We start from the raw sequence: 23465 nt of genomic DNA on the forward strand, positions 1-23465 counted from the left end.
TAGACCCCAAGGGGGGTAGACCCCGGGGTACACATGGCACATGGAGAGATTAGTGTGCTGAGCTAAAGACCAGAATCCCCATCCCAAAGAAAGAATGCTTTGAAACAACCTACCTGCTGAGTTCCTTCAAAAACTGTGTGCAAGTATACCTAGAAGAATTGATGCTGTTTTGAAGGTGGTCACACCAAATATTGATTTGATTTAGATTTTTCTTCTGTTCATTCACTTCTTTTGTTCATGCATTTTGTGAATTGATAAAAATAAACTATATATATATATATATTTATATAAATCCACCTTAAAATATACATATTTCAAATTGTAGTAGAGAGTTTGAATAAATACAATCATGATTATTTTCTGTTGTATGATAATATCACAAGTATTATAGAAGTGTAATGTTTCTGTATTTGTTCTGTATGTTTTCATGTTTATTATTCATTTTTCTTAGTTACCTGGTTTATGTTTTCCATTACAGTTCTCTATTGTCCTCCCCTGTTATGTCTGCGTCTGAATGTTTACCAGTCTAGTCACTCCCCTGTCTGCGTGTCCCACTATTCGGGTGGTTACGGTAGTTTTCGGGTTTCCAACATTTTTTCTAAAACTCGCGATTCTTACTTCCTGCTTTTTCTTGGTAGTTAAATGTTGTAAAGCACGATTCTTACTAACTACTACTAATCTAGGTTTTGTACAGTACTAATCCGATTAATATTCACGTAACTAACTCACTAACGCTATCTCTTAGTATTTCTGCACTGTTCTGTAACTTCGCCTCCCTATGCTATCCCTGATTACTCGTTTAGTTTCAGCGAAGTGTTCGCACCTGTCTCTAACTATCCCTACGTCTTCAAACTATGCAAATGTCTACTCCCTAATCCGGAGCCGTATGTTTTACATGTTTTGTTTCGTGCATCCAGTCCGCGTTTTCATCTCCCTCCCGTTATTATTTTATTACCCTATTATGTTTCCCCACCTGTTGTCTATTTGTTTAGCCCACCTTTTTCTCTGCCCCGCCTAGATTGTCACCTTCCCTCTTGTATTTAAACCTCATTCTCAGTATGCTTCTTTGTCAGAACGTTGATCTTAGTAAGTGCCGATTTTGTTTAAGCCTTATTATTGAGTAGACACCCCTTTGCCTTGACTTCCGTACCTGCCTTGCTCTCTTGTTTTGTTTACTCATCTGATTTTTTTGACTACGAGTTTGTTTTTGCCCTTTTGTACCTTCGCCATGTGTTTTCCTGGATTTTGACCTCTCGCTTGTTTTTTCGACTATTCTTTTGCTTTTCGTTCTTGGCTTTGTCCTGGATCTCTTGGCTTTTGACCACTGAACATTAAACTTCGATTTTTGGATTATCCTGTGGTCTGCGTCTGGGTTCTCTGCACCGTACATAACAAGAAGATTATATAAATACTCATATCAATTCCCATGATGCATCTGTCAGCCCAGCCTCTGCCTGTGATTACATTCCCATATTGGCAGCATTCATTAAGAGATGAGATCTTGGATCCTTTCACACTCACAGTTTCACATATTTTAAATTAAAGCATGAAAGACATCAGGAGCAATTTAAATAATATTGTGCCAAGTCATAACACTGTTGCAACTGTTTTACACACTGTTTCACAAAAATATACTATTCTGTTGTTTTAGTAAAAGTTAATTATTTGTTCCATTGTGAGAAATATACTTTCACTTTGTAAATATTACTCTCTATCTTGAGGATCCTTGTGGTTACGGATTGAGGGACTACCACCAAATACTGTACAAAGCTTATCATAAAAAATAATCATTAAAATATGATGTTGGTTTGGAAACCATGAAAATGGAAACCAGATGTTGTTCTCTTACTGCCTTTGATAGAAGTAAACTTTTTCTTTTTAAAGACTAGGCTGGTAATCTTTGCAGCCTGCTTCTCGCAAGACTAAAAAAATTGACTGATTCTAGGCCCCTGTCAGATCTGATTATTCCATCGTTCCAAAGAAACATTAAAAAAAATAGTTCAAGGTGAAAGTTGGCATACTGATGAAAGTATCTTGTGTCAATGCTTTATAATTTAAGCATGTAAATTACAGTATGTGATATTAAGGATTATGTGATATATTTCATTCATTCATTCATTATCCTAACCCGCTTATCCTGAACAGGGTTGCAGGGAGGCCGGAGCCTATCCCAGCATACATTGGGCGAAAGGCAGGAATACACCCTGGACAGGTCGCTAGTCAATCACAGGGCACACACACCATTCACTCACACAGTCATACCTACAGGCAATTTAGACTCTCCAATCAGCCTAACCTGCATGTCTTTGGACTGTGGGAGGAAACCCATGCAGACATGGGAAGAACATGCAAACTCCGCACAAATGTCCTGGGTTCGAATCCCGACACCCAGGACCTCCTTGCTGTGAGGCGGCAGTGCTACCCACTGCACCATCCGTGCCGCCTGATATATTTCTCCAATTGGAAAAAAAACATTGTGACAACCATGGGACACACTCTTTGCAAAAAGTTCAAGTGATAATAATAACGATGTATATATTTACATTTATATAGTTCTGAAAAGCAGTGCAAATGAAAAATGCAGTGTGGTTATATCGAGGTCTCAAACTGGGCTGCAGTGTCTGTAGCACTATGCCTCTCCACCAGGTGTCGCCCAAACACTGATTAAGTGGTCTGATGCATGTCGTTCCAGGGTTCTTTGTATCCATTTTACATAAAAAACGGGTGCATGGAATGATGCACATTAACAAGCATGTTCTTGTTCTCCATGACAATACCCTGATTCATCTTTTAAGATAAATATAGCCTATTTCAGTGACTTAAGCCACACATAGACTCTAGGATACGCAGCCACTGATTTATAGCCTATAAGATCTGCTCCAGCGGATAATCGACATAGGTGATAAGATTAACGGGTCAACATAATATACAGATAAATGCATCTACGTAGCAGCAGCTCTAAATTTATGCCGAGGGACACAGATTGTTCAGGCTGAGCAGTCAGTTCCGGTTTGTATAGCCGCGGAAATAGCCGAAGAATGCTCGTACTCGTCTCCTCCACCCCTCCGAGATGTCGGCCGTGTTTGCAACATCTACGCTACCCCACCCCTATTATTATTAGCCTTGTGCACACAGTCCTACATCTGACCCATACCAAAGCTAATAGCTGTCAGCCATTGCACAAGTTCCAATCCCGTACTGAAATAAGTAGTCAATACGAAAGGCGAAAAAGAGCAACCAAGGGATAGATGAAAAAGGTCGGAAGGCAAACCCAAGAGTTAGAAGTACCGGAAATGGAAAATAATGGACTTTAACTCCCACAAAAACCGGTGTCGTTCTGCCTCGGTGATATAGGCTACTGTAACCAAACGTGTTGTTCTCACCGCAACTGGGGCTAATGACACGTGCAATTATGAGTTATTCATACAAAGACAATACTGTTTCGCACATAGATTTATAAAATTTTCTTTTGAACTGTCGTTTTCAAACAACCATTTCAGTGGATACATTTTGTATAGCTATATTTGGCAGGGAGAGGCGGGTTGCCTGCGACCAAGGGGGAATAAGCAAGGGGAGTGGGAAATACAAGGAGAGAGAAAGAGAGGGGGAGGGAGGAAATCGTTTCCCTGCAGCACACACGCCAGAGGAATACGTCGAGCGGATCTGGAGAGGAAAGACCGAAGAGAAGAAAGGAAATAGTAAAAAAATCTACAGGACTTCTTTGTTTGTGAGATCATCTATTATGAAAGAAGAAAGGGATAATATCAACAAAAATCTGGAATCAGATAATTTCCCTCAATAGCCAATTTGGAATATACGGCGAAAGAGGTAGATTTTTACCTAGACAATATTTTGCAGTCGAATACAGTTATTGTGTTAAGTTGGGTTTTGTTTATTGCTTTAAATATATACTTTACTTTTAATGTAGAGCAAATGCGGGAACATTAGGGAATTACCAGGACACCGTGCCTGCACACACATATTTGTTTTCTACGACAAGAGCCTTTTATTTATATACATTTTGTAGACATTTGTGGTACCTTGCAATAATCTATTAATGATTACCAGTACCATTTAAGCGCCACATTTCCAGTAAGGACTTCTTTTAATGCAGCCTTAAGGTACTGTTTTCCCACTTTAATTGGCTACGTTTAGGCCTATGATTAAGAATCGAGTTGGGTGCATGAAAACGGGACAATATAGCAGCAGTGTTAAGAAGTCCACATAAGCTATTGGGACTACGTAGATATTTACATAGACCCAGTAAATAGGCTACTTTCCATGCCATTTTCCCACTGGATCAAGGTAAAGACTTACTCTGTTATATCTACCTAGCCAGCGCGCAAAACAGACTGAAAGAAAAACAATCGTATGAAATTACTTGCATTCCATATCCTGACGTTTTGTTGTAGGCTACATTTATCAGATTTAGGATATTCAAAATTAAACGCATGCGAATGGGAAGAAAATATTGAACGGTATATGTTTAAAACGAGTGACGGATAGACTGCCTTTTATATAGCCACTTCAGGAGACGGGGAGGAAGGGAAAAGGACTTTAGAAAAAAAACTGGTAGGGAAGACGACAGTGTGCTTCAATGTTAATGTCGACAAACGTAGCATCAATTATGCTACCTGTAACCCGGGGGTTAATGGACCGGGAAAGGGACTTGGAAACGATAACAGGAGTGCACTCGAACACCGGCGGTGCTTCGGCGGTGGTCAGGGGAATCAAACGAGGGGACCCAGAGCCCGACGTTCAGGCTGCGGCAGCTTTGGCGAATTCGGCTGGAGCGGAGTGCAAGCGACCACGGATAGACGGGTCTGTGGGGGTCGGTGAGATTGGACAGGTAAGAAAAATGGTAATTGTCCGACAGGTATTGTTTGAGAGACCCTCTTAATGTGTCCTTATATTATTTGCTTGGCTATTAGTACACCATAGCCTATCTATGTCAGACATGCATTATAACGTGTATTCTTAAGCGAATATTAATAACTGCGTGCACACTGTAACCGTATATAGTTAAATGTGTGTTACGGGATACCCCCACGTAATAGGCCATTAAACTACAGTTAAGGCCGTAAACTAATATATGGGCTTCTTAATATAGGCCTTAACGGTTGTTTAGTTCCAGTGTGCACTCTCCGCTATATAGGCCTTGGTAGCAGAATTGGGTTCACGATGAATTATATAATCTCCATTAGATGTAAAGTGAAGGACCATTTGAGTAGGCCAACATCATTGTAGCCGAACAAGCAGTGCCGGACTGCAATACCATGTCCAGGGCCAACTGACTTTCTCTCTGTTACAATTTATCATTACCGTACTGTAACACATGTTCCTTCTCTCACGCCAAGGCTACACATGTAGTCTAGTTATGAATTATTTAAACGAATTATATTTGCTGATTATTCCATAAATGATAACGAAGCTTTGACTACTTACGCGCAACGTCATACGCGCAAACAGAACATTTTGCGATCACTGGGTAGTATGCACGACAATACCGGCAACAACATATAGCCTAGCCCTAGCCTATATATACCTATTATTTTTTAGGCTCACGTGTGGGTGTGATTGGGGGGACGACGACGACAAAGGACAAAGAACAGGCCCATTGGCATAAGGGGGGAGAGTGGGATCTTAGGTTATACTCCATGTTACTGAGTGTTTTATTTCATTTGAATTTATTATTATTTTGGATAGACCACTGACATTCTATCCAGAACAGCACATTTATAGTGCTCATCGCGTGCCCCCTTCCACTCAATCGCACATTGTATTTTGTTTGTACTAATATCTGCCTTTGCATTGTGCAATCAATATATTCTGATCTGAGGAGTCATTTCTATATTTAGATGAGATTACAAAATCATTGTCCTCACCTGTGGAAATTTGCCATAGGCTTTGACCATAAAAAGAGGTAAATGCACACGTACAGTACAAAAGTACATGTAAAGCCACTTATCCTTACACAATACTAGAGCATCAGAGCAGCGGGGCATAGTGAATAAATGGAAAGTGAAATTGTTACTCCCGCTGTTTAGAGTGTGGCTCTGCCACCTCGCCACACTGATGTCCCCTGATGCAGGAGCTGATAGACGGGCCGAAAGACAGAAAGTACACTAAACAGATGGATGCAGAGATATGTGCAGATGGTCCCACATGAAATTATGGATCTGGGCCCCACAACAACTGAAAGCTATCGATCGTCGCGCGGAGAGAGATGAGTCGGCATACAGGCCTGAGGGAGGGAGCAGAGATGGCCGGGGTAATAAAAGCAAAGTGCAGCGGCGGTGGATGAGTAGTGATGGGTAAACGGAGAAAGACGAAGAGCTGTTGCAATCTAATTACAGCAGTCTAATCAGGGAAGTGACCTTTTTAATTTTTTGAAAGTCTGGAACATCATAAAAAGAGATTATATTCACACTGGATCTCAGACAATCACAGATTTTATCTTTCCATTTAGCACGGTTTCTTCGAAATGGAGAGAACTTGAAATCCATAATTGGTTGCGTGCACTATATTATACCCCCACTGCAGGTTGTGCCTGCACTGAATGCTGCCTTTGTATCCAGCACATGGACCTGGGGTGTAGTATAAACGCTTGTGGTCGTGGACGCAGTTCTGGTGGAAATGTAACTGCAGCAAGTTACTGAATTTTGCCCTTTTGGAATGGGACCGGTTCAATGGAACAAATTAATTCCCTAAAATGAGGCCGTGAAGACTCGCCTGACCAGAGTAACTCCTGAGGTTCCTGAGGTTTCCTCCACATAGGCCTTATCCTGCCCTACCCACAAGTGCTGCTTTCCAGATCGCCAACATAGTCATTTATCAGTTCCCAGCTCTGTGTCAGTCAGATTGTCTTGGTCTCAAACTCTGCTTCTCAGTCTTATCCCTCCTCTTAACAATGTGTAATGTTTATGTTTTGAGGGCCAGTTTAAGGTGTTTGGTGTATTTATCCTCTGCCTGGAGCTTATTGTACTCTATTTCAAGCTATTTCAAGAGGCTTAGTGAGTGGGCACACAAGATCACAACTTGTATACGAAAACCCATTATTTTAAGTAGAGTTTATACACACACATCACACATGATTCCGCAAAATATTTTGCGACCAAAAAAACTAACATTTGAAAATCTATTCTGCTCTTTATTATTCAAGAAATCAATTTAGAAATGTATCTTAGTATTCCTTGCTTCTGCATACATATTGGAGTTTAAGTTTGAATTAATTTGTTTGAAGCTCTACTGTAAACCTTTCCATTCTATTTGCTCTACCATTTCTGTTTTCAACCGTTAAAAGCAAACATTATAATAAATGCAGTTTATCTATCTGGCTAGATAAAATACAAGTACTGTTTTTTGTCGAAAGGCTGTTTTCCTAGAAAATAATGTACCTGACATCTCTGCGTTGTCCTGGGAATGGATTTCTGTTCCCGTGTTAGCACAATTACATACTGCGCTTGCAGTGAACCGAGAGCAGACCAACACCAAACCATATGGCTTTTTTATTGCTGTTGTGCAATTAACTTGAAAACTCGAGAAGGTTTGCCTGTTGAGACCCTCTTTAACATTCAGCTCTATGCAGCATGACACATTTATTCACTAATACTCTCAGGAGTCCCCTCTATGGCTAGTTGTAATCGCCATGATTTTCAACATTGGTAATTTCACTGCAATTAGATGAGGAAACAATTATTCACGTTACAGCATTTTAAAGGTCAATTGTTTGATATGTGGTGAAGTGTTTAATATGAAACACCGGACCAAAAATACAGAAACTCAGCGCAGCTCTTGTACTTTATCAATGCAGCTGCCTTTCTCATAGCACAGTGTGGCACTCTGCCAAATTCAGTAAATGGATGCATACAGAACACACCCTTATTCTGTAGATTCTATAGATTCATTTTTTTCTTTGTTTTACACCCAAACTTTTGATATGCATTGGAAATGAGTACAAATGGCCAACATAATACTTTATCTTTTAATTTTGGAATGAGGATTAATTAAAAACTATTGCTTATTGGTTTACTTGGTGGGCTACAACTTGTTTGGGTAACTAGCTTGATTTGTTTTGCGGACCCCATTTCTAAAATGAACACTTTTTGTTTCAATTTGGTTTGGTTTGTTGTTGTTTTTGGCTTGTTGGCCTTTAAAGGCAGAAAATAAGCACAGCTAATAATAGCTAGCTAGCTGTGAAAACAAACTTTTGGGACCATATGATGCCACTTTAGTTCCATGTGAATCCTCACACCCATGTCGCATCTGTGTTTAGACCTTGTTCTCTTTAGAGCTCTTTCATCCTAGACCCTCAACCCTGGTCTGGTTTGTATTCCCATTCCTTTAAAGGCCTGTTTTTATCGCCTGCCCTTTTCCACTCCTCCCCTGCTGTCTGTTGACCTCCTGTCAGCTTGTTGCTTTCTCACCACAGCTCTTTTTCCCCCGTTTGTTTAGCTCTTTTCCTTGTGTACTCGTATTTGGAGCGAGGGACAAATAAACAGACACTTGATTGGTAAACGGAATGGCTCCTTTTGCAGTGCGGTGATAGAGTGCAGTTCCATCTAGGGTAGTCCCACCATGTAACCCTGCCTTATGTCACTAGTCTTTAACTTTGGTGTTTCTCGTGATGATGCTTTCTACGTATGCTGTCATTCCATTTCAGTTCATTGGCCCTCTTTGTTTAAGTGTATGACAGGGAGAGGGGATTGAGCTTGGAAGGATTTTGTAAACAATTTCAGGCTGTTGATTAGATTAATATGAAATGTGATGATACATCATACCTGGCCAAGTTTTTAATATTGGTGCGTGAGTGAGTATATGTCTGCGTGAGTGGGTGAGTGGGTGAGTATCTGCATTTGTTGGCGCATGGGGTGGAGATGGGGTGAGGCATTGCCTGCCTTCAGTCCCCGCCCTTCCCCTTTCAGTATTGTTGCACTGGAAAATTTATCCTGAAGTGTGACTCACTTTTGCCATTTCGCCATCTTTCTTGTTTCTCTTTTTGCTTTTATTTTTATTTCTGTACAGTCTCCGTTTTCCTTCTCCCTCGCAGGCCCCCTCTTACTTACGATGAATTGATTCCAGATGTTAAAAAAATAGTTCCCTCTTCTGCCGAAATCCCTCCCACCCCAAATAGTATTTAGTATTTAAAAAGTGTCTACAGTTACTTGATGGGAAATTTTGAATGCCTGTATAAACCATATATAAGAGTGAAGTAGGTCTACTCCTAATTTCAAATGGATATTGATTCTTTGTTCAGAATTAATGTACTGATGCTTGTATAATGCAGTTTCTTGAATTCAGGTTTTAATAACTCCAGAAATGTCGGGTTACCATTTGCAGTTTCTCCACAGGCTGCAACCTGCACTTTTGACTGACAGGCACAAAGCTATTTTTAAAGGATGCAAGCAAAGCAAATCCAATTAAAAGAAGAGAATGTACTTCTCTTTCTGGGGCCAGCTCTCAGCAGGGATTTTGTATAAAATGCAAATACCATACTCTGATATCTTGTTTTTCTTGAAAGTGTTCCAGGCATTTCATATTTTGAATGAGTAGGCTAGATATTAAAGTTGTATTGAAAAGGTTGTTTCTTGTGTTAGCACTTTTATTTAATGTTCTGTGCACATGTATGGTATGCCAGCCATGCGGATTGGTTTCCCATGAAACAAAACCCAGAACTGCGTTAGCATATTATGCAACAATCTACCATCTTTGGAATAAGTTGGCATACACTCTGTGTATGTGAGGAAATTGGCTGACAAATCGCTTCTACGTCGGCGATGTGTCACTTGTGATTTCCGCTTTTACTTAGTAGAATAGTTATGGAACATGTACATGTGTGTGACAGTCAAGACGTTTACTGACTCTGTAAAAGGAGATTACTTAGCTAGGAAGCTTAATGGGAATGACAGCAATTGTGCAAGCTTGCTAAAGCACAAATAAAAAGTAGGTGCCCAAGCCTCAACCCTGGGGCCTGCTACTTCATGCAGAAGGCTACCTTCGACAACGGTTACGTTATATAGCAGCAATCAAACTTTCACTCTGATATTACATGCTACCTGCAGTTTCCCACTCTTTGCTTTTTTTTGTTTGGGTATTTGCTGTTATGTGAGAATGTGTGGCAGCGATCCATCCATGGTGCCAAAGGCAAATGAAACAGGTTTGAAGCCTTGCAAATGAAGGCTGTCAATGCCGTAACAAATGGGATTCATTGAAAAAGCATTCAGCTTGAGAAGCGCATGTAAAAGAGCTGGGGTGCTTTAAATAGTGTTTTGAATTTATAACCTGTTCTTTACTGACCCCTAATTTCCATAAGTTAAAAAAGGGTTAGAATGTGGGCGGTGATAAGTGTAATGAATTTTACTGTTGACAGAAAGATCTTATGTCTAGTTACTGCACTCCATCCCCCAACGCCTCCACCCCCCCCCCCATCCAAAAAAAGACAGATGTCAAGTGTAAGACATCTATCCAGTAAACTGATAAAGCATTGTTGGCTACATTTCTCCAGCTGTCACCAATGCATCCTGCCCCCTCTATTTATTGGCTAAAAAAACAATACCTTGATGTGATTCTCCCAATGGGATCATTGTAGAGAGAATGTTAGTTCGTTATCTCTGAAGATCCCCAGGTATTTTGTCATACAATCGGTTAACATATATAATCTTTAGATTGTAGGAATTTTGCCTTGGACTCAATTTAAGTAACATAATTTTATAAAATATTGTGTGTTGTAAATCTTACTATGAATTATAAGCATCGAAGTTGATCCATTTTTGATGGTTTGCATGATCTTTTTCAGCTATGCTGAGATACTGTACCAGCTCTGAGATATAAATATTCCAAAGCAAAGGTTAAATAGATTCAGCTAATCCGTTCATGTCGAATCTGAGCTGGGTTTAATTGCTGTGATTATCTGTAGTGTCGTTTTTTCTAAATGGGAAAGTCTTTGCTTCGTGTTTACACTTCCACATTGTTCACTTATATTTTCATGTCCATGTTGAAAATGTTTGTGTTTATTTTGTTGACACATTGGCGAGACTCGTCTTGCTGTTCCCCTCTCTCCCTCACTCTCTCTCTCTCTCTCCTCTCTCTCTCTCCCTCCCTCATACTCCCTCACTCACACAATGGCTCCAGTGGAGTGAGAAATGACATGACACTGGGATCAAGAGCGAGGGGATGAGACGAGAGAGAATTAATCTAATTAAAATCAATTTAAGAACAATTAAGCGGAAGGCCGCATGTAGGGAGCCCGTGGGACTGGGATGGAGGGCAGGAGACAGAGAGAGAGACGGACAGAGAGAGAGAGGGATGGAAGGAGAGAGGGACGGAGAGAGAGAGAGGGACGGAGAGAGAGAGAGGGACGGAGAGAGGAGGGAGAGAGGGACGGAGGGAGAGAGGGACAGAGAAAGAGAGAGGGACAGAGAAAGAGGAGAGAGAGAGGGTTGAAGGGAGACAGGGGACAGAGAAAGAGAGAGGGACAGAGAGAGGAGAGAGAGTGAAATTGAGTGCCCGTGAAGGAGATTAACTGACTGCTCAGAGCGACTGCTGCACTAGCTGCAGGGCAGGTTGCCTCCTGGCGGTTAGGGTTGGGTGGAAGGAAGAGGTTTGTGTTCAAAATACCATAGAATAATAGGTGTGTGTATTTTTAATTTTTTGTCAATTATGTAATAATATGCTATTTTCTGTATTTTGTAGAACAACGAGCCTTTGAACCCTGGCTACCATGGATACCCACCTCACAGTCAGGTAAGATTTTGCTTTGAGATTTTTGAGATTATCTACAGCATGGCAGTGACTCATGGTGTCTTCCTGTATACTTGGTCTGCTGTTGAGTACCATCGTTTTTTTCTTTGCTGTTTTTTATAATTAGTGTGTTTTATTTGTATGAATCAATCATTCATGCTTGGCTGAATCTGTCAGGGTTTTGTGGGGTTTTTTCTCGCATAGCTATACAAACAAGATAACTGAATCGGGTCATTACCAAAATGGATTTTACTTTTCACGATTATGATCATGAAAACGTTTGAATTGAATTTCTGGCAGGCTTGCTATGTTTGCTGTTTCGGAAATTTGGCACACATTTGAGTGTAAATGTCTGAGCCATATACATTTTATTCTATTGAATGTACAGTGAATGATAACATGCCACTTTTCCTCTTTAACATAGCATTAATGTTATCTTTTACCAACACTGCAATCACACTGATGTTTACTTTTATATCAGGTTTGACAAACCCTTAGCAACTGCAAATAATAATAATAATAATAATAATAATAGTAATAATAATAAAAATAAATAAATAAAAAAACATAAAAATTTCACTGTATTTGGAGTGGCAGTTTGGAACCAGATGCTGTGGATTGATCACATTTCCAAATGTTCAGCTCCATCTTAGTATTTTACCCCACAAGGTGCAGCTTTATCTGCAGTGAAAGGCCTTGTGACAAAGGGCATGTGCTCACTGCTTTCTTGTTCAAGATCACAATATCAAACTGTGAAAATGTAATGCACTGGGTAATTGATTTTGTAATTACATATTTGTTCCACCGGAGGGTGTGACTAGTATGTCCTTTTTACATTCTTGGTGGCTAACGGTGTCTGCTAAATGGCTAGAATGTGGCTTGGGTCAGTACAGATCCACTACTGGTCTCCATCTACTAAGCCCCAAGACAGACCACCGTGCGGGAGTAAAATATGTGCAAATACAGTGCAGAGGGGGAGAGTCCTGATCCCTAGTGGATATGTTAGGTGTTTTTTATGGCTGAAGTATATCCAAGGGCTTGCCTTTTAAAGCCTGTTATACAGTCATGGTTTAAGGTTTTTTTTCTTTTTTTTCTCCAAAACCGGTTACTTTTCATTTCTATAATGAATCTGAATTGCAGATGTGGTGATTTGGTGTGGTGCACTTGTAAGTCGCTTTGGATTAAAAGCGTCTGCCAAATGAGTAAAATGTAAATGTAAAATGTGATTGTTGGGCTGAATCTGTGATTAATTGATTTTGATTGTTCTTGTCACAAATGTGTCATCTTTATCTCTTGTTGCTAGTTAAAAATATTCTCACACAGTTGGCTAAAAATGTATAATGAATAAAATTATTGCCTTGGGCAGAAGGCTGAAAGACACATTTTCAGCCTGACCTTGCTCCGCTAATGGCAGACATGGAAACCTATTTGGATTAAGCTCAGTACAAGCAGCCTCTCTCTCCTTCAGCCAAGATCAGTAAGTAATGTTTTAGGGTGTAATTCAAACTAAATCATTCAGTAATAATTTGTTTGATGCAGGAAATGTATATCCCTTGAAAGCTGTCGTTAAGCCTCTTTTTCTCTTCAGTTTTGGCCTTCATGGTAGCCTGTAGTCATAGCAACTTGGGACATTTGCTTTGACTATGGTTGAAACTTGCTGCATGCAGGTGTAAACAATACATTGGCTTTCGCTGCGCAAATATCAAGACCGGCTATTTCGAGCACCTCCAAGACGTGATTGTTTGTGATTTACAAATATTAAATTATTATCCATCTGATATCTGTTCTGCTTTAGTCTTCTGGCCCATTCCTATCCCTGCTGCAAAAAACTTCATTGGTCTGTCCAAATCCATGGAACACTTCTAACTCCTAAACTATTGTTTGTTTCTTTGTATTATGGATTATGTTTGTATTATGTGTTTTTTTGGAAGAAGTTAAGGAACGTGTTTGAGTCAAAGCCGCACATCGCTAAATTTGCGGTGTTCTTTTCAATTTATGTCCATGTGATTACCGGCTGGCTGCCTGGCTGTGTTTCAGCTGTGTGTGTAGGTTGTCAGTGTCAACAAGTCAATGTTTATCCAGTGGGCATAAATCCTTCAGTGTGTGTGTGCTGGCGCTGGTAGACGGGTGCAGGTTCGTGACAGAGACCTGCGGGGTGTGTGCGGGAGAGGCGGCCACTGTAAGGTCCTGTCGCAGGGTGCTCTCTTCCTCCTCCCCTTGCAGGCGTGACACATTCATATGCAGCGCGTGCTAAAATGGACGCTCTCTTTTGCTGCCGGTTCACTTTTGGCGTCCTGCGGCTGCAGCAGTTGGTATGGCAAGTGCCAACACGCGGCGAGCGCTTGTTACGGTTCAGCTGCGAGAAAGCAGTGGCAGCTGCGGCTTCTTCGGCGTAAAAGTGAAAGCAGATTGACTCGTCCGGCCGCATATTTGCTGACCACTTCACAGGTAGTCTGGCGTCCATCAAAGGCACATTTGTGGGGTGCCGTATACATTTTTCAGCAGATTTATTGACATTTTCTGGTGGCTTACAGTTTGTAGAAACGGTGCACGTGTGAGCAGCATATGTGCTTATTTAACTGTAGTTCATTGCAGAATTGGCATTGTGTGCATCTACAGTGGCAAGTGGTAGGATTTAACCCGTGTGAAACCAAACACATTTCTCACATCTCATTTTGCACCTAAGTGACGCATCAGAAGGTGTTAGGCTACAACTAAAATGTAAAATGTGCAACGGCTCTGCAGTTCTCCACTGGGTTTCGAGAACTTTATATTTGGTATTCAAATTTTAACTGAAAAGGCATCACCTTTGAATATATCACTTAGGTGCCGAACAAGCTGGGAGAGATCTCTACATTTGATTTCTCTTAAATCCGTTTGCTGCCCAAGAGTTAAGTGATGCAATTTCTTTACTGGATTACAGTTTATTGAAGGCAGACTGAAAATAAGACCACCAAAAAATATAAGATTCCCAACAAAATCATACTTTACCCAGCCAATCCTAAATATCAAAACACCTATGCATTAATTCAGTTAGTCATTTAGTTTTATTGACTGAATTCTTCAAAATGGCTGTTTCTACAAACAAAATTCCTTTTCTGAATCTGAAATAACTCATTGGAAGCTGGTGAAAGTACTCGAGAAAACAAGTCGCAATGTACTACTGTCTCTACGGAACATTTTTGCCATAGATTTTCTTCTCACAAATCCACCTCTCTTGGAGGTTGTGAGCAGTGTTCAGCGCCTCAGATACGTATGTGGGTTTCACATTGGCCCCATTATCCGTGTTCTGAGTGCAAACAGATGCTCTCCTGAAAGCTGTGGCTCAGCGCGTTAGCCGCTTTTAGAAAGCCAGTGAGGTGGCAGCCAGGTTGTGTGTGGATCCTGTTCACGCTGGATCAAAGCTGCAGTGCTGGTGAGAAAAGGATGGCTTTTCCTGCAGTGTGAATGGGGCTTAAATTGGCCTCCGTGACGGCGCTGTATGCTAATCAGATGCCACGTGTGATGCTTTGAATTTCTAAGGACATATTTTTAAGTGGGAGAGGGCCAGGACATATCAGATGGTCCCTATGTCTTTTGGCTTGTTTGCTGTGCTTGTGCTGTGTTAAATTATGGTTTTATTACAAAAAAGAGCGGTTGAACAATGATCTGAACACCCAGGTTAGTTCAGTGCTTAGGTAGATATCATTGGCTCTTAACGCATTAGGCTTTGTAAACCCTAAAGGAAGTAAATATCAGTGTCATTTTGCTGTCCTTGTGCAGACCCTAAAAGACCCTCTTTTTCTGAGGACTCGTGGGTAGATGTATGGTTGCTTCTGAATAAAACTAAAAGCAGATAAAACTGAAATTGGCTGCACATTCAGTATCCTGTTTTCCGCTTGGTTTATTGTACTACTGAATCTCCCTGTGTGTGTGTATGCGTGAGTGCGTGCGCATGCATGCTTCTCTGTGTGTGTATGTGAACGTGCGTGCACGTGTGTATGTGTGTGTGCTTTTACATGCATCTGTATGTATATTGAAGAACATATGTGTTCAACTGTGGTCCATGTATCTTTCTGTCATAATCTGTGTGTGTGCGTGTGTGTGTATGAATGAAATCTGTGCATAAGTTTGTGTGTTATTGTACACTAGCGAGTGACGGTTTATCTCCCTGACCATTCAGTCCATGTAGTTAATCCTTAGATCATCCTCTGCTCATCCCTTCATCCTCTGCACTTGTCCTAATCCCGTCATCGTCCATCTTTTTAACTGCCCCTTTATCCGTTTATCTCAATCCTGTTTTCTCTGCGGCCCCCAGTCCCCCCCCCCCCCCCCTTCCTTCTCTGCACTTCGCATGTCTTTCACCCTCTCCGCACGCTGGTGTTTTTTGTGCGGCTGGTGTGTGGCAGACGTGTGTCTGTGTAACGGCATTCGCACTTGCCTTCTTAAAATAAAACGCTGCACCACGCAGACGGGGTAAGCGAGGAGGAGAGGGGCTGGGGAGGGAAGGCGCTGCGGAGGAAAGGCTGGTTTATACTCCGACGGCGACCGCCGCTGGCTGCGGTGACAATCGCTTTATGCTTCATAAATGAAACGTATCTTAAATTAAACAACCGACACAGTCAACGTCGGGCGACGGTAGAACGTTCGTGAACATTCTGCGCTTTCAGTCAAGTGACGGGAGTATAATCCAGCATTTAGGCTGCAGATCCCAACACGTCTGAGAGAAACAGCAGCCGTGAGCTTCACCCAAGCTTCTCTTCCCTCAAACATATTAAATGTTAAATTAGTGCTGAGCCTGGACTTTTCCTTTATGAAAAAAGGGAGGCTGAAAGAAAGCCCGGTGCAGGTTGTAAACCTGCTCACCGCTCATGAATAATTAAAGCTAAAAGCAGTGTAGTGCTGAGGCGGGCTCTGCCTCCGAGTGAAACAGGGGCGGGCTTGCTCTCAGCAGTGCGAGCTACCTCACCTACATGGAGAACTGGAACGAAGGGAAAGAGAGGGAGGGAGAGAGGGAGGGAAATTTTTGAAGGTGGGACATATGGAGGGAGGGGGGGGCAGGTTATGGGGATGAGAGAACGGGGGAGGAGGAGGAGAAACGCACGCTATCAGGAAGAGAGGTAAAGAGAAGGGAACGGGGCAGGACAGGAGGGTGTGGGGGGTGAGAGGGAAGAGCCTGGGGATCGGATTGACGGGGACAGAAGGGCTCCGACGCGCTGGAGGAAGGGCTTGCATGGATACTGAACGAGGGAGAATTCAAACCTGCGAGAGGCATGGACAGAGGGAGAGAGTGAGCGAGACGGACCCAGCTGCGCAGAAGGACGGGAGAGAGAGAAGAAGAGAGCAGAAAGAGGGTTGAGAGAGGAGACATTTTGGAGTTTCGCCCATATATACGATGATGGGATTGTACTATCCTTCGGTGTTTCCGGTGAGTTGATACGTGACGCGAGTTCTGCAGTTTCTGTGCATCGCTCCTGTGTTTGTTGTGGCCCGTGCGTGCTGTGGCTCCAGTGCAGATCCAGTGTAAATAACCTGCGTTTCCACCGGATCTAAAGGCATTCTCAGGAGGGTGAGCGTTGATGTTGTCTGATCTCAGCTCTTGTGATATCTGGTTGAGAATTCTGCGCACAAAATGGTGAATATGTCCGTGATCAGTGAGAATTTAAAATTAAATGCAAAGGGGCATGTGGCCTTTTATGACCAGAGGCTTCTAAAATGGAAAAAATAATGTCCAGCTGTTTGTCAATGAATTAAAGTGTCTGTGTGTGTGTGTGTGTGTGTGTATGTGTGTGTGTGTGCGCGCGCACGCGTGCGTGCGTGTCTGGCCTCTGGCACTCAGAGTGTTGGATAATTGAACAGTTTGATTGAGATGAAGTTTCTTGGGGAGGCTGGAGTGGTTGTGTCTGGGCCTGTGGGAGGACTCCCTGGCCGTGCTGACAGACTGAGGAGTGACACTGGGCCAGCACCGTGGGGGAGGGGGAGGGCCGGGGCGGGCAAAGAAATTCTTTGTTGTCATCCCAGCTGTCTTTGTAAGTCAGCCTGTTCTTTGAGCGAAAGAGACAGGTGCCAAGAAACAGTTGTTACCCCTTCTCTTTCTGCTCCAGTCCTTCCTGGCGTCTCCCTTCTGGTCTGCTGTGTCACGCAGCTCCGGGCTCCTCCGTGGGCAGGCTCCGCGTCTCATTCAGCGTTTGCTGAATTTGCCCATTTCTTTTCTCTTTTTTTTTTTTGTTGTTGTTGTAGTGTATTTGTGTAATACAGGCTTTTGCTCTCTTTACAGTTTGACCTCTTTCTCTCCCTCTCTCTCTCTCCCTCCCCCCCCCTCCCTCGTCTTCTGCCTCAGGCTGCAGCAGCTGTTATCTGAATGTTTTTCTTTAACAGCGAAAGGGGGATGGGAGGGGAGGAAATATAGTGGGAATTGATTTTAAAGGTGACACAACCAGCAACCCCATCTCCCGAGAAATTATAATGGCACTTCTACATGCGCACACAAACACATGTTCACACAAACATGCACACACCCGTGTGTGCGCGCGCGCATGCGCGTGTGTGCACGTGTACGTAAATGTGAGGTTAACACAGAATAAATATGGCAGACCCATGTACAGCCGCAGTGCATGAAGGCCAGGGAGTGCTGTACAAACAGCGCTGATTCCGCTCAGCCCAGCCTGTGCGCGCGGCAGGTGAAGTTCTTTTCTGAGCTCCACCCTGGCGCACGCCCTGAGGGGCGGGAGAGAGAGGCTTACCTGCAGACACAAGTCGCCGTCGCAGAGATCACAGGAGCGGCAGCGCGGCACGAAAGAACAGCCCCGCTGACTGAGCTCGCAGCCTTTCACGTAAACACGCATCAGGGGCGAACACGCCTCGACCCCCAGCATGCACAGCGGGCCGGTTTCACCCTCAGGGGGGCGCTTGAAAGGTGGTATGCGTTCTTCAGCTCCGACGTGTCAACATCTCGGTGCGGTAGTGAGATATGATCGTGTTCTGCTGAACGCATTGTGCCGTTTCATTGTCTCTCTCCTCTACAAATATACTTGCACTGTAATGGCAGCTGTGTGCAGATATTGACTGTGGTCCATCTGCCTGTGCTGTTGTCTTTAGTCCCGGCACGTAAATAAGAGGGCCATTTGGGGGCCCCAGGGGCCTCATTAGACCCCAGCTGCTCTGGCTCGCAGGCATGCCTAAATATTGAGCAGCAGCTAAGGTGAGGCAGGCCTGGCTCTATCTTCAATTCTCCTGTGTTACATCTGCAGTTCTGTGGGCTATCTGCACCTTTAAAACCAATTACACCGCCAGGAGACCTTTGATTCGCACTGATATTAACTTTCGTTATCAGGGAGCCAGACCAAAAGAACTACAGAACTACAGAACTACAGTGCGCTTTGGAACAGAAGAGGGGTGTATGACAGGAATGGGCTGTTCAGCCCCTCTAGGCTTTCAGTTATGTTTAATGTTGATCCATATCGTAGTTGAATGGAAAGCATTTCATTGAAATTCCTGTAATCTCTCCGTGCTTCTGAAACCCCACACCCCACAGCGACCTTGGGTTCAGTGGAATTCGTAGCCCAGTTGCCCATTCCTGAAAATACCTGATGCATAGCTTTAAAAAAAAAAAAATCAGAATAATTTAAACCAGGCATCGGCAGAAATGTGGTATTCAAGCTGCAGTCTGTTCATTATTAACAGAGCTGTATTAATATAAGCAGTATTTACAGTGTACATAAAGAGAGTCTTTACAGCTGGTTGCCTTTAAGAAACTGCATGTGCTCTTTGGGTCCATGGTGCCTTGATCCTTTTCAGCCAATTAGCTTTTTTTTCATAACTCCGGGGGAGGAGTGGAGAAGTCAGCTGTGAGCCTGATTGGTTTAGACTTGGGCGGGAGTGGCGGAGAAGGAAGGCGCAGGGCAGCCTTATTAGGATATGGAAGGTGGTGATATGAGAGCTGAGGATTGACAGGCCTGGGTCATATTTCTGGCTGGTGGAGGCCTCCAATGGCATGGTGGGGGAGGGACAGAGTCAGAATGCCCATCTGGGTTCTCTAAAGGAGTCTGAAGGGGAGGGGAAAGAACAGAGGACTGAACATTAGACATGTTTTACTGTCCCGGGGGATAGAGTGGAAAAGAAGGGAGGGAAAAAAGGAAAGGAAGAGAGAAAGAGGAGACTCAGGAGAGGGCAAAATCCAAAACTTTTTTTTTTTCTACCTTTGAGGAAAAACATCACTTAAATAACAAGCTATGGTGTCTGTCAACAACAATGGTTTCTGCTATGTCCAGGATCAGCTGTATAGCCTAACACAGTTTTTGTGTTGACAGGTATCTTCGTGGTTGAGGTCTTATGAAAGTTTAGGCTGTTACAGTCTCATACGTACTCTCGTGCCACTTGAAAAAGGCCTACATGAAGAGAGATTAACATGATACACTTGTAGACCGAGACACAGCTCATAGATTCCAGAGCTTCTCTGAACTTTTTGATCTTCTGGTTCTCCTCCTTGTTCTTGTTTTTTTTTAACCTGTCTTCTGTTTGTACTGGGAAGCCCATGGTGTCGCAGGTAACAGTGTTCTCTCTCCAGAGGTTGTGTGTTGCGTGACGATCGCTGGGTTAGCACAGGCAGTGCTGCGGTGGTTATGTTTGTAAATTATTGTATGGATAGGGCGTGTTGGACGCAGTGTTTATGCTCTGTCACTGTGTTTGACTACATGCTGTTGTTGCAGTTCCAGTGTTTACACATTTATCCGCGGTTGGCGTTGTTAAGGGAGAAGAGAATGCGCGTGTGGAATGTTTGTGGGTCACTGTATGTCTCTAAATTTACAGGTATCAGTCCTTGTGTGCGGTATTGTTTGAATCACTTGTGGTCTGTTGCTGTACTAATATATGCTCAGCACTGAATTTACAGGCATCTTTTCGTGTAAATAGCAGCTGTAGAAATACTAATTCTAACTATTTTGTTAGTTTTATGGTGTTATGAAATGTAGAAATTATGCACTGTTGTTTTGCCAAATGAGTGCTTTACCTCTGTGACATCAGTAAACTGGTCACAGAATGTGCAGTCATTTCCTGCATTTTCCAAAGTGTCTGCTGAAATCGAACAGTAATCGCTTGGAGACTGAATTAGTTCTCGGTGATCAGAAATCATATACATACAGGCATATGCTCATGAGTCGACTAATGTTGTTATCATCCACCTCATTCTTGTAGCCTCCCCTCCCCCTGCACCCCTCCCCTCCCCCTCGTTCTCTCTCTCCCTCGGTACAATGCTACCTTTTAGGGCAGCAGTGCCCTCTCTCTGTCAGCGAAGCAGGAATGCACGTTTGACAGCTCGCAGCATCTGCAGCTCCAGCCAGTGTGTGGGTCACAGCCGTACGCTGCAGTGTGCACATGGATGCACTCACTTACCCATGCATGAGCTGCAGTGCGCTGCCTCGGCATCCATTTTGTTTCGCAAGGATGCAGAACGCGATGCGTTTCCCTGCAAAGATGGAAATAGAATCAGCCCGTGTTCCCTGTGCACACCCACGCATGCGCACAAGTTTGTGTGCGTGTGCCTGTTTGTGTGAGTGAGCATTTATTATACCTTCGTTGAGGAAGGAGTAATGAAGGATTATTGCACAGTGGGTTTGCTGACATTTGTCTGTCCGTCCTTATCGACGTGTGGACTCTGAACATGTTCACTCTTTGTGCAAGGCCTTTGGTTCATCATTTCGTCGTGGCGTGTGTATCAGACTTTCAGACTCTCAATAATAGATGCGGTCTTAGTGAATATTTCATGTTCGCCTGACGGAAAAACCACTCGTTGTCACAGAGATATGGAAGGAGAGGGAGGGGGGTGGGGGGTGGTGATGGAAGGAGAGCGAGGCAGTGAAATTTAATATTTTACCTTCTCCTCTCAGGGCAGTGCTAATGCACCCTGTGCAGGGCCATGTGTGGCTGTAGTTATGGGGCTCGCTCTTATCGACCGGGTGCCGTAGTGTGCTGCAGGCTAGCCAGGGCGCGCGGTTAACCCTGCTCTTTGTCTCTTTCAGGGCTCCCAAGATTCAACGGGGATACAGGAGGTGCTGGTCCCCCCGCCCTTCTCCACCTTCCCACCTCCACCACCCCCGCCGCCCCCGCAGAATGGGCTGCCGTTAGAGTTTGGGAACGCCATGTTCGGTGCCGGGGGAGTGGGCCCCGCAGAGCTGGGAAGTGGGACGAATGTCTCAGCCTCTGTTCCCAACAGCTTAAATACCCAAGTGAGCTGCTGTTTTTTGTTTTTGTCTGTGATGCCATAGCCACCCTGCTTCATAAACTCTTAATTGACTCCCTGTTAGCAGTTCACTGGTGCTTCGCTGTGTATGCTACAGTCGCTGCAGTAAAGAGCCAGAGAAGCAGTGAACTGAGCAGCCATTTTCTCTCTCCCTCTGGCAGCAGACAGACGTAAACTCTCAGATAGAGGGCCAGGGCACGACTGGGTCGGTGGGAGAGGCGGATGGAGGTGAATCCTCTGACGAAAAAGGGACCCCCAAAAGGCTGCACGTCTCAAACATACCCTTCCGCTTCCGCGACCCAGACCTTCGGCAGATGTTCGGGGTAAGAATTGGGGAGAATGCCCCTCGGTGTGCCTCTGATAGGGAGTAAAAGAGATGGTGAAGACACAACAGGGACAGAAAAGGAGAAATTGTAAAAAGAAAGGAAAAGGAAAGAGCTGTACTTGCAGCAAGGAGGAATGCAGGGAAGAAAGCTGGGAGAGCAGAGACGGGTGCCTTTTTTCTTTGGCAATACTGCCCCCTTGTGGGAGAAGCAACTGTTGTAATATTTAATCTAACGGTAAGGAAATGGACGTTGGTGTCATTCATTATGAGTAAAAAAAACAACAAAAAAAGCATTGCAAATTTTATCTTTATATTTATCAGTTATATTATTAATTTGCTCCAGCACATTAATTTTAGGTGTTTTGTATTTTATTTCTCTTTGTTATACAAGGTATCATTTGTTATTTATATTGGACAATAAGTACTTATTCAGGGAAGTTTTCCATTCATCCCTCAAATCTCTGAAAAGAACATTACAAAGGATTCTGCTGCTGTGGTATCTGTTTCAGTGTCCGTTGATTTTCCTTCCTGTGATGTGATTTTGTGATTTGTTTGTCCTTTTCAGCAATTTGGAAAAATCCTTGATGTTGAAATCATCTTTAACGAGAGAGGATCAAAGGTGAGTGTGCACCAACGTGCACTTAATCTCAATGGAAAATATTTACCAAGAGGAGATAGAACACTCCGAACAAGTGGAACATAATACTGCCTCCGATAGTAGTGTATTTAGACAATTATTTACCGTCTTTCCCCTGCTTTAATACTCCCATCTGTCAATGTGTGAGTGTGAGTGTAACTTTTGTTTTCCTCTGCCCCATTCTGTCCTTCTCATCTTTCTACTGTTCCTCTTTCTCTCTCTCTCTCTCTCTCTCACTCTCTTATCTCTCTCCTCTCCCATCTGTCTCTCATCCCCCCCCACCTCTTATCTTCCCGTCCCATCGCCCCCCTGTGTCTGCAGGGATTCGGGTTTGTGACATTCGAGACGAGCGCAGACGCTGAGAAGGCCAGGGAGAGGCTACACGGCACCCTTGTGGAGGGGCGCAAGATCGAGGTAACTCACCTGGATTCCCACGTGCATTTTACCATGCTTTTTGCTCCTGGTTTGATGTAAACGCTCCCCCTCGCCCCCATACACACGGTCTACACTGGTCTTGCTTTGGTGTTGCCTGTGCCAGTGTGCTGTGG

The 23465-nt window shown here is 43.4% G+C and overlaps 1 protein-coding gene across 6 annotated transcripts in view; it reads left to right on the top strand.

The window, feature by feature from the left end:
- The first annotated feature begins 3229 nt into the window (after nt 1–3229).
- LOC133121534 (RNA binding protein fox-1 homolog 2-like) overlaps nt 3230–23465 on the top strand; it is a 36608-nt gene continuing 16372 nt past the window's right edge. For 2 of the 6 annotated variants that reach the window (XR_009708013.1, XM_061230765.1), the window contains exons 1-6: nt 3230–4849; nt 11692–11742; nt 21735–21941; nt 22117–22278; nt 22846–22899; nt 23239–23331. Coding sequence is in view for 5 of the 6 variants with exons in the window: in XM_061230765.1 (XP_061086749.1) it covers nt 4598–4849; nt 11692–11742; nt 21735–21941; nt 22117–22278; nt 22846–22899; nt 23239–23331 (819 nt within the window). In the remaining variant the exon portion in view is untranslated. Of the gene's footprint in view, nt 4850–11691; nt 11743–16891; nt 17147–19917; nt 20264–21734; nt 21942–22116; nt 22279–22845; nt 22900–23238; nt 23332–23465 lie in introns of those variants that run through there. The other 4 variants (XM_061230764.1, XM_061230763.1, XM_061230766.1 and 1 more) reach the window with 4 other exon arrangements.

This window comes from Conger conger, chromosome 2 (assembly GCF_963514075.1).
Source record: "Conger conger chromosome 2, fConCon1.1, whole genome shotgun sequence".
NCBI classification, from domain to species: domain Eukaryota; kingdom Metazoa; phylum Chordata; class Actinopteri; order Anguilliformes; family Congridae; genus Conger; species Conger conger.